Source organism: Crotalus tigris, unplaced genomic scaffold, assembly GCF_016545835.1.
Source record: "Crotalus tigris isolate CLP2741 ecotype Arizona unplaced genomic scaffold, ASM1654583v1 scf7180000019154.1569036, whole genome shotgun sequence".
NCBI lineage: Eukaryota > Metazoa > Chordata > Lepidosauria > Squamata > Viperidae > Crotalus > Crotalus tigris.
In genome coordinates this window covers 155,537-167,539 of record NW_024097404.1, presented here as the reverse complement: position 1 = coordinate 167,539, position 12,003 = coordinate 155,537, and the positions used below count along the sequence as shown (strand labels likewise).

Genomic DNA, 12,003 nt, shown 5'->3' with positions numbered 1-12,003 from the left:
ATTTGTAAATGATAATGTATACGTCCTCAAAATATGGTAACTCAGCCTGGAAAACCTGGGAGTCTTCATGTTTATTATCATAAGTGAGTCTTGGACTTATTTTTTTAAATTATTTCTGATCATGCTACAGGATTCAGTTCATAAGGGGAGATTATGACCCGACAAAGCTGTAGGTTATACGTTCATGCAGTCAGGCACAAAACAGCATGTCATAATAGAATGGATTTTATAATTGTATCTGTTTTAAACATGTATTTCCTGATATGTATAATCTATGACATATGCTGTACTCTGTTAGTACATAAAACATGGAGATAAAAAGTTTTTTTCTGTGCTAGCATGTTTCCATCACAGTGAGTAAGAAAGAGCTACATATCTTTGGGTTATTCTTTTCAGGAGTGCATGGTAATAGCAAGTTGGATAGAATGATTATACATTCTTCTTGTATCACAAATACATTATGCCTCATTCACTCATGCTCACCATTGATTGTCGCTTATACATATTTCCTCCATCATCACCTTGGTTAACTACATATACAGGTTTTGTTTATTTGTTTTAGGAGCCCTGTCTTCTGTAGCAAACAATTAGGACGTAACAGAATCTTCATGCAGTCACTTAATTGCCACATGATGAGCCTCATGCCTGTTTGTTAGTTGGCCATAGAGACAAAATAGGGATTTTGCCAATGTACAGTCTCCATGGTGCCTGGATTCGCAATTACTCTATCAGAAGATATCGTTGCTAATGATAACTTCCTATGTCCTATAACAGCCCAACTGATTTTCCCATCTTTGAAGCCATTACAGTTGAGCTAAAAATAAAGTCACCCAGTGTCTAATCATTAACTTTCAGTAACATCTGCAACAACCAACATACTAACCAAGCCCACAGGCCAGCAGTCTAGTGTTGCTATTGCAAGCAATCTTTCTTCAGTCCCCAGTTAAAACTACCTCTCATCTTTCCAACATTGATTCCAGCCTGTAGGGCTTCCCACAATGAGCACATTCTCACAGCAGCAGAGCTGTCCTAGACCTGTTCTTGCATAACAGCTAGGAGCCTTTCTACTGCCAGTCTTGTCTCCCAGCTATAGATAGCTTTCTTCAGAATCCATAGCTCACTCCATAGGAGTTATTTGTGTTTTAGTTGGCACAGTGATGACTCTTGTAACAGCCTCTCCATTACCAGGCCCCATAATACTCCAGGCTGGTCAGCAATGAACCCAAGGCCTTTTATAAAGCTTCTCTAGCCTCCTCCAGTTCTGGAATTCTTGATATGGCATAATATTTTCACTTTGTCACAATCCATGTGCAGCCGTACAGCAGTCCATATTTTATCTTCTGGACCCCCAAGGTTGAAGAATTGGCAGAATTTCCACCTCTGGCTCCCCAGTCATAGTTTATAAGCTATAAGAACATTATTGTAGCTGCTGTTCTATCCTGGGGATGATTTTGAAATTCCAAGTATAGCCACATCCTTTATTTTCTCTAGGAGCAGTAATTTCACAACAAACTGCATACTGCTTCACTGTGCAGGACAGACTTAACTTTTGGATGCAGTCATCCATGCATCATGTTGCTTCAAATCCAGAAGATCTGTCAAATGATTATGGAATGACAAAACATACAGCTTAGTGCAGCAGCTTAATGCAGCAGCTCCAATGTGGAATCGGCTTCAGACATTATTTTGGCTGAATTCAGAAGCCAACTCCAGCTAACCAAATCTTCTATTCAAACATCAGGCCATCAGCATCTAAATGTATCAGTCTCCATTATGACTTTTTTCTCCATACTGTTGTATACTGTATACTCCATATACTGTACCTATCCCAAGGGGGACTGAATACTTTCTGAATGCACTATACCTATCTTCACAAGTTGCCTTTCTGCAACTTACATTAATACTGGTGAGAATGATGGGAGTCGTATTGCTACACATATTGTTTATCCATCAGACTTGAATCTAAAAAATGACTGCAAAAACTAGTCTGTAAGAGACTACGGTGGTTAAGAATACAGTTCTTTTGCTGATTGGCCAAAATGTCTGTTTTATATCCACTTTTGTCTGTGAAGTGTGGTGTGATCTCACTATGGATTTCTGTAAAAGCAGTAGTATATTAATTGATTATTTTCTTCCTTATCATTCCAGAGATTGCCATTTTTATAGTAGCTACTATTTAGATATTTTCTTTGTACTACCCTTTTCTAATCAGTTACTGCCCTAAGTGATTTCATAAGTGAAGTTTTTGTTTTTTTTTGTGCTACAATACGCCTTTTGCACTTTCCTCATTTTGAACCACATTAAACATAAATATTAAACACATGTAAAGATTCACTTGAGGCTCTTCATTAACCCATTGTTTTCACCAGTCTGATTAGTTGATATTATAAAGAAACTTGAGTACCTTCCTGTTCATAGCTAACTCCTGATTGCCTACAAATAAATGGTTCACCATTATATTGTATTATGCTGATGAGTATTGCTGCTCCAGCCTTTCTGATTTTAAACTTGGGGAGAGCAAATTTAACTTATTTTGTGTACATAATGTGTACATAAAATGCTGTAAATATTTTATATTCAAGTATACATCAAGATAGATATACAGGCACTGGAAACATAAGAACTAATGAATTCATGTATGAAACTAATTAGTGCTGTCCTGGAATTTGTATACATCCTTCACTATAGGTATGTACCACAAATCCACAATGTGGTTGTATAATAAGATTTTATTATTAATCTTTATTAAATTCTGTTCCTATTAAGCACCAAAAAGACGCAGACCAGCTCGTTCAATATTTGATGGCTTTCGGGATTTCCAGACAGAAACTAGTAGGTATCTGTGGATAATTATATTCATATAACTTTTTGTTTCTTTTATGGTTTATGTCCAAGGGTAACAGTATAGGCCCCTTGGAACTTCAAACAATTTCAGTAAGGAGAATAAAAAGCCATTGCTATATTCACACAGTAAATACTGTATATTTCCATATGTGCAAGATATTGTTTTCCAAGGAAGTTATAATTTTTGAAGTAACAATAATCTCTTTGTCAGTATAAGAAAGTGTAGGTGCAGTCAGAAAAAAATCAGTTATGTACCATTTGATTTCAGGAATTAAAAGCTAGACAGGCAAGTAAAAAAGGCAGCAGTGGCAAGCTAATTTGATATTTCAGTCAGAAAACTGGATGAAATCACCGGATATTGAGCTCTTTCTCGTTATCTTAGTTTTTATTATGACTAGGATTTAATCCACCAAGTAAGTCAAAATTTATAATCCAATAAGCTCCTAACAAATAGGAGAGGTAAAGAATAAAAATAGTAAGTAGTTAAAAAAAAACAGAAGGGCAAAAACAAAAAGAGAAAAGGGAAAAAAATATACCGAAATTTGTAATCCAAAGTATTCTGTTCAGAGGGATTTCTTGTTGTTCACTCTTTCAAAACAGCTTGTAAAGTTTCCAAGTCAAGCTGTATTTGTAATTCAGGGAAGTCCAATGACTTCAAACACAGTTTTTATTTATAATTGTAATCCATCCTGTAGGACAGGGCAATCCAAAAAGAGTCTTTCTTCCCCAGCCACAATATTCAGGACTTCAGATACCAAGGACATCAAGATGTTTAAAATATAAGCAATGTCTGGGCATACAGCCAAGTTTTATTCCAATCAGAGCAAACTGCATATAGTTCTCAGTTTTGCCACTAGATGTCATTAGATGTCCATTCCCACCATACTTTGAAAAAGTTTAAGACAGTGGTTCTCAACCTGTGGGTCGGGACCCCATTTGGGGTCGAACAACCATTTCACGGGGGTCGCCAAACAAGGCTGTCTACCATTTTCCCCCCCCTTTTCTTTGGCCACGCCCCTGGCACTCGGTGATGTATAAGTGGTTGAGGGTCACCACAACATGGGGAACTGTATTATGGGGTCGCGGCATTAGAAAGGTTGAGAACCACTGGTTTAAGAAGTTAAAAACCCGATGGTTTCCAAATAAGAAACAAACAAAAAGGATCTATAAAACCCAAAGTTTTCCAAGTTATCCTTCTTTTATGCCTCAGTCAGCTTCACAATATTGCTATAAGTCAGTTTTAATTTCCCCAAAGCGTAAACCGCCGTTTATAGTTCAGGAGGGAGGGGTAAGGAACCCCCCCCCCTCTCTGGAGCTAGTGGTTTTGTTTTTGAATGCTGTTGGAATGCTGTTTCACAGAACTGGTATCCACTTGTAGAGAGATAAGAAAAGTAGTCTCACCCAGATCGGCTTTAATATTCCTTGATGCACAGAAAGCGTTTGACAACATAAACTGGCAATTTATGTTTCAGCAATTTGCAGAAATGGCCTTTGGAAAAAACTTTATAAATGTAATCAAAACAATTTATTGTAAACAAACTGCCAAAATAATTGTAAATGGAGATTTTACAGAAAACTTCAATATTAAAAAGGGCACAAGACATTACTATTTATTCTAACATTGGAAGTACTGAATAGAAACATTAGACAAGATATAGAAATTAAAGGACTGGAGATAAAAGATGAAAAATATAAATTACAAGCATTTGCAGATGATCTGGTTTTTATACTGGAAGATCCATTGGAAACAAGCACTAAACCTCTGGAGAAAATAGAAAAATTTGGAGAAGTGGCAGGGTTGACAATAAACAGAGAAAGACCAAAGTGCTAACAAAGAATTTAACAGAAAAACAAAAAAATTAACTAACAAAAAAACAAATCTTCAAATAGTTAAAAAAGTCAAGTACTTGGGAATTTGTGTAACAGCAAAAGAAGATAACTATGTAAGACTGCTAAAACAAATAAAATTGGATTTGGAAAAGTGGAAAAACTTCCAACTTTCAATGTTGGGGAGAATAGCATCAGTGAAAACGAATATCTTACCAAAAATACTCTTTTTATTTCAAATGATCCCTGTAAGGCTGGGAAAAGCCTTTTTTGATGAACTGAATACAATAATATTGAAATTTATCTGGCAAGGAAAAAAAGCTAGAATCAAAGTGAAAATGCTACAAGAAGCAAAAGACAGTGGAGGATTTGGACTGCCGGACTGGAGGTTATATTACCAAGCAACCATTCTAACATGGCTTAAAGAGTGGATAATGCTTAGAGATAAAAGACTATTGTACCTAGAGGGGCATGACCTGCAAATCGGTTGGTATGCCTTTCTGTGGTATGGAAAACATAAAATACAAAGGTACTTTCAGAACCATTTTATAAGGAATGCGCTTCTTTCAGAATGGGAAAGAATAAAAGCAAAAATTTATATTAAGATACCTGAATGGCTTTCAACAATGGAAGCTTTTGCTTACCCAAATTTAATTAACTATGATAAAGTTGTGACTTATAAGGATATTTTGGACAATGAAGGAAAATTGAAAGACAGACAAGAGTTACAAGAACAAGGTATTGATTTAGCATGGTGGCCATATCTGCAAATTCAAACGAGTTATGAAAAAGATGTTAAACCAACAGGATTTTATAAAGAACAGACAGACTTTGATCAGATATTGCTAAAAACAAATGAAAAGTTGATTAAGAAACTCTATAGATTTCTGTTAAACTTAAAGATGGAGGAAGAACAAGTAAAAGAAACAATGATACGGGCAAAGAATTTTGGATATAATATAGAAATAGAAGATTGGCAAAAGTTATGGGAAAGAAATGTTAAATTAACTAAAGCAGCGTCATATAAAGAAAACTTATATAAAATGTTTTACAGATGGCATATGACACCAGTGAGATTAGCAAAAATGTTTAAAAATACTTCAAACAATTGTTGGAAATGCAAACAGAGACCAGGTACTTATTATCATATCTGGTGGACATGCCCCAAAGCAAAAAGATTTTGGGTTAAAATACATTTATGGTTGGAGAAAATGACTAAAAAACAAATAGACTTTAAACCAGAATTATTTTTGTTAGGAATAATAGAAGCTAATTATGAGAAAGATTGCAGATATCTAATACTACACATAGTAACGGCAGCAAGAATTGTATTTGCCCAACATTGGAAAAATGAAAATTTACCAATTGATGAAGTAGTAATTAAGAAAATCCTAGAGTGTGCAGAAATGGATAGATTGACTTTAAAGATTAAAGAGAAAGATGATTCAGTGTACTTTAGAACATAGGATAATTTTTATCAATGGCTAGAAAAATGAATCAGAGAGAAGGGAACGTGATATGTAATTTTGAATATATATTAGCAAGAGGAAGGCTATTGAATGATGAATTAACATATTGTTCATGATAATTAACTATATCTATTATTGTTAGTTAAATACATGTACCCAGACATTATGCTGTTTGCTAAATATTGAAAATGTTATTTGGAAAAACCCTAACCCTAACCTAAATTCCAACCCTAATTCTGACCCTATAAAAATTAATAAAATCTATATATATATAAAAGAACAGGCACTAAGTACCCAGAGCCATAGAATCAGTAATATACCAAATCAGACAGGACCCAAGGTGCAGATGATGGAGAAAGCTATACAAGAACATGTGGACAACCGTCCCAAGTGCACTCCGGATCTTATAAAGGAGCAGGTAAAGAAGGGCAAGAATTAGATGAAAGGAGTAAAAACTAGATTCTAATAGAGATTTTCTGTTCACACCTCACTTTTTAGAAACCAAAATTTTAATTACTATATAACTATTTTAAAAAAGAGCTGGTTGATTATTAACCCATTGCTTTGTTATTAAAGGAAGGGAACAAAAAAAATCTGCCAGGAGGCCAAAAACAATAATCCTGTAATATTTAAAAAATTGGCGAATATTTAAATTACAAATTTAGGAATGGAATATCTATTACTAAACATGATAGTGATGATGATGATGTTTTTTTCCAGATAGTTAGAGAGGGAGGGAGGGAGGGAGACCAAACTAGTGAACATACCTAATATTCCTGTCTTCTATTTTCCCTACAACAATTCTCTGAGGTAGGTTGGGCCAAGGAAGAGTGACTGGACTAGAGCCAGATTGTTGCCCAGTCAGCTTTCATGCCAAAAAATGTATAAACATGTAATGGCTATTACTAAAAGATATTTAGTATAAAGCTGATTTAGGCTAATCACAATAGTACAATCACATTGCACTTGGTGAAGTAACTGAATCTGCTCTTGTGAATATTTTGTCTTTGTTTTTGTTTTGGGGCTCTATAGTTCGGCAGGAGCAAGAATTGAGAAATGGAGGAGCCATAGATAAGAAGCTCACTACCCTTGCAGATCTCTTCAGACCGCCAATTGATTTGATGCATAAAGGAAGCTTTGAAACAGTAGGTCATTTTGATGCATTGAATTTTGGATTGGCTTTGGTATCGCTGTGCATGTGCATGTGTAAATTATGTCATGGTAATGTGTATAAACAATTCCAGCAATCTGTATTTTTATTACTGCAGTAGAGGAAGTTGCTTGTAATTAATAACTTCATTTGAGGAAGTAGCTTTTGACTATATCCATTAGTCTCATACTGTGTTCTTTCATTAAGAAGTATTCAGGTAGAAGTTAGTAATTAAGAAATAGATTTGAATAATATGAATTAAATGATCATTTTCTAATGACAACATATATACATAAAATAAGGATTGGTCTTTTTCTATCTTTAGGTTTAGAAATCTGTCATCAATCATTTCCTTTAATAGATTTGTAGGAAGAATTATAATTCAATACTATATTATTGTATTCTACTATATTATTGTATATTATACTAATATAATTTGAATTATAATTATAATTCAAAAACATACCACATTTTTTCTTTACATTGGTATGACATGGTTGAGAAAGATTTTTATTGGAGAAAAATATGACCAAACTAAACTGTAGTGGATTAGAATAGCCATTGATCTGTATAATAGTCAGTATAAAACAGAATCTTGAATTTTTGATTGTTCATTGTTTACTGTTTGGTTAATAAACTTGGAACTGCAGTTTTGGACTTTGTAAATGGAAGAAAATCAATAGTTTCCTAAATTACTAATCTTTAAATCATTCCTTACCCTTCCTGGTGTTACTATATACTAAATGAACCTATTGAAAAAATTAAAAACTCTTGGAATTGAATTTACCAAAAAGGTCAGGACAGAAATAAATGATCTCCTACTGCCACCCCCTTGCAACAGTTTTCTTGTTGCTTCAAGGGGGGAATGGAAATAAGTTTATTCAAAAGTAATACATTTTGTGCAGCAATTATATATGAAAATAATATCAGGCTTTTTTATCTTTTATTTGCATTTGAAGTCACTTTCAGAGTTATTTTTCCTATCAAGACTTGACTGATTGCCCTACACACAGTGTACTATTTGCCTATAAGCATACAGTGAGGAAAAAAATTATTTGTGTATTTGCCCATTGACAAAGAAATAATCAGTCTATAAGTGTAATGGTAGGTTAATTTTAACAGTGAGAGACAGAATAATAAAAAAATCCAGAAAAACACATTTCAAAAAATTTATAAATTGATTTGCATTTTAATGAGTGCAATAGGTATTTGATCCCCTATCCATCAGCAAGATTTCTGGCTCCTCGGTGTCTTTTATACAGGTAATAAGATTAGGAGCACTCTCTTAAAGGGATGGTCCTAATCTCAGCTTGTTACATGTATAAAAGACACCTGTCCATAGAAGCAATCAATCAATCAATCAGATTCCAAACTCTCCACCATGGCCAAGACCAAAGAGCTATCCAAGGATGTCAGGGACAAGATTGTAGACCTACACAAGGCTGGAATGGGCTACAAGACCATCACCAAGCAGCTTGGTGTGAAGATGACAACAGTTGGTATGATTATTCGCAAATGGATAAAACACAAAATAACTGCCAATCTCCCTCGGTCTGGGGCTCCATGCAAGATCTCACCTTGTAGAGTTTCAATAATCATGACAACGGTTAGGAATCAGCCCAGAACTACACGGGAGGATCTTGTCAATGATCTCAAGGCAGCTGGGACGATAGTCAACAAGAAAACAATTGATAATAGACTATGCCATGAAGTACTGAAATCCTGCGGCGCCCGCAAGGTCCCCCTGCTCAAGAAAGCACATGTACAGGTCTGTCTGAAGTTTGCCAATTAATATCTGAATGATTCAGATGAAAGTGTTGTGGTCAGCTGAGACCAAAATTGAACTCTTTGGCATCAGCTCAACTCACCGTGTTTGGAGGAGGAAGAATGCTGCCTATGATCCCAAGAACACCATCCCTACCATCAAACATGGAGGTGGAAACATTATGCTTTGGAGATGTTTTTCTGCAAAGGGGACAGGATAACTTCACTGCATCAAAGGGACGATGAACGAGGCCATGTACTGTCAAATCTTGGGTGAGAACCTCCTTCCTTCAGCCAGGGCATTGAAAATGGGTCGTGGGTGGGTATTCCAGCATGACAATGACCCAAAACACATGGCCAAGGCAACAAAGGAGTGGCTTAAGAAGAAGCACATTAAGGTCCTGGAGTGGCCTAGCCAGTCTCCAGACCTTAATTCCATAGAAAATCTGTGGAGGGAGCTGAAGGTTCAAGCTGCCAAACGTCAGCCTGGAAACCTTAATGACTTGGAGAGGATCTGCAAAGAGGAGTGGGACAAAATTCCTCCTGAGATGTGTGCAAACCTGGTGGCCAACTACAAGAAACATCTGACCTCTGTGATTGCCAACAAGGGTTTTGCCACCAAGTACTAAGTTATGTTTTGCAAAGGGGTCAAATACTTATTTCACTCATTAAAATGCAAACAAATTTATAACTTTTTTTGAAATGTGTTTTTCTGGATTTTTTTGTTGTTCTGTCTTTCACTGTTAAAATAAAGCTACCATTAAAATTATAGACTGATCATTTCTTTGTCAGTGGGCAAACGTACAAAATCAGCAGGGGATCAAAAAAGTTTTCCCTCACTGTATCCTAAATCCAGAGTAGAGTTGTTTTTTATTTAATAACATGTAGTATTTAACAATTTTGTATAGGGAGTCCTTGACTTACAGCAGTTTATTTAGTGACCGTTCAAAGTTACAGTAGCATTGAAAAAAGTGATTTATGACCATTGTTCACATTTACGACCTTTGCAGCATCTCCATGGTCATGTAATCAAAATTCAGATGCTTGGCAACTGACGCATACTTATGACTGTTGGTGTGTCCGAAGGTCACGTGATCATCTTTTGCGACTTTCTGACAAGCAAAGACAAAGGGGAAGCCAGATTCATTTAACAACCATGTTAATAGTTTAAGAACTGCAGTGATTCACTTAACAAATGTCTCACTTAACAACATAAATTTTGGGCTCAATTGTGGTCATAAGTCAATGACCACCTGTAATTTACCATTAACCAAGTTAGTTATAGGAACTTATCAAAATAGACCTTTTTCTCCCCATACACACATACATGCATACTCATCACTTTGTTCCCTTCTATATTAAGGAACATTGTGGAAAGTGCAGAAAAAAAGTAGAAAGTAGTAAACAAAATAACAGGAGTTAAGTGAAAAGGGAAGGAATCACTATATCTCCTCCTAATATTTATTCTGCCAGCTGTCCTAGCTTCCACATCTGTACATGCATTACTTTTTCAGTCTTTCCTTTCAAATCATTTGCTTTTCCTTCATTATTGAAAAATAATGTTACTGCATACACGAAGTTGTATTTTTACAGACATTCACTTCTGTAACAAAACTTCTCACAAAGGTAAACCATTATGATGGGGTTTTTATATGGTAGTGTGCTTGAATAGTTTTGAGAAGCCATAAATTGTGGCTTAAGACTAAAGGTTTTGTGCTTTATAGTCTGGTTTATATATATATCAGCAGTCACTGCACTAGTGTTCAACTTACAGTTAAGCTTTCAAGATTTTTTTTCTGGGGCAGGGGGTCAGATTTTAAGCTTGGTCAATATATATCTGTTCATTATTGTTATCCTATATGCAATTAAAAGTTTAACTCATATGGAAATGAAACCGTATAAGTGTTTCATTAAAAATACATTCATGGTACATAATTTAGCTTCTTTTAACGAGTGTGAAAAAGTAGAACCCTCATTTACCTTCTGAGTTAAACTAAAATGTTTTAATTAAATTATAAACACTAGGTTGTAGATTTAACACAACTATCAGATTTGTGTTAAATTCTGCAATTGCTTTAGCATATTGATATTTATTTATTATTGCTACTTATTTATTAAGCCTTCTGTTTCTTCTAAAAATATTTAACTTACTTGACAAATTTATACATAGTTTTCTGAGTGTAATAAAGCCAGATAGGTGAAACTATATAAACAATATTGCGGTGTAGAAAAAAGCTAGATAAAAAAGACATTTGCGTTATTTAGTTTCCTTTTCTAGGGCAGTAAATAGGACTGTGTAGCTGTTGCACAATCCCAGTAAAAGTATGGTTGTTTTAAGAGTTGGAGCCAGCACTATGTTTGTTCCACTGAACATTCTGAAGTGTCTTTGAATTATTTCCATAGCATGGGAGAACCCAGTAAAATGTACATTGAATTCTTTGAATGCTACAGCTATTTTGGATAAACATAAAACATATTTTAGTTCCATTTTTAAGTCATGCTGCATAACCTAGTCCACTATAAGTTTTATAAGCAAGTCCAAAGGTGTTTTTCCTTGAAGACGTTTTGCTTCTTATCCAAGAAGCTTCTTCAGTTTATAAGCAAGATTTGTTATCTTGAATTCATATGTCAAATTCAAATACATTAAAAAAAGAATCAGCCATATTAAGCATGTTGAGAAAATGTCAGTATCAATAGGGAGGCAATGTATTTAATAAATCAACTGTTTTATAATTTTAAGACAAATCATAAAAATATAGATAATTTTAGTTGATATGTGCATTTTTGAGATTTTCTAAATATTATTATGGTTATATTATAATAATGCATTTATCATACATTTCATTGATTTAACTAATGGAGAAGATCAGACTTTTTACTATTATGGTGTTGATTTACTCCAATACCTGGTCAGTTGGTTAACATCCTGGATCAATATGTTATATTGTA

General features: G+C 34.7%; 1 protein-coding gene across 5 annotated transcripts in view; it reads left to right on the top strand.

The window, feature by feature from the left end:
* UBXN7 (UBX domain protein 7) overlaps window positions 1-12,003 on the top strand; it is a 34,148-nt gene that overhangs the window by 5,580 nt on the left and 16,565 nt on the right. For 4 of the 5 annotated variants that reach the window (XM_039360090.1, XM_039360087.1, XM_039360088.1 and 1 more), the window contains exons 4-5: window positions 2,767-2,832; window positions 7,173-7,285. In XM_039360090.1, coding sequence (XP_039216024.1) covers window positions 2,767-2,832; window positions 7,173-7,285 — 179 coding nt within the window. Of the gene's footprint in view, window positions 1-2,766; window positions 2,833-7,172; window positions 7,286-12,003 lie in introns of those variants that run through there. The other variant, XM_039360091.1, reaches the window with a different exon arrangement.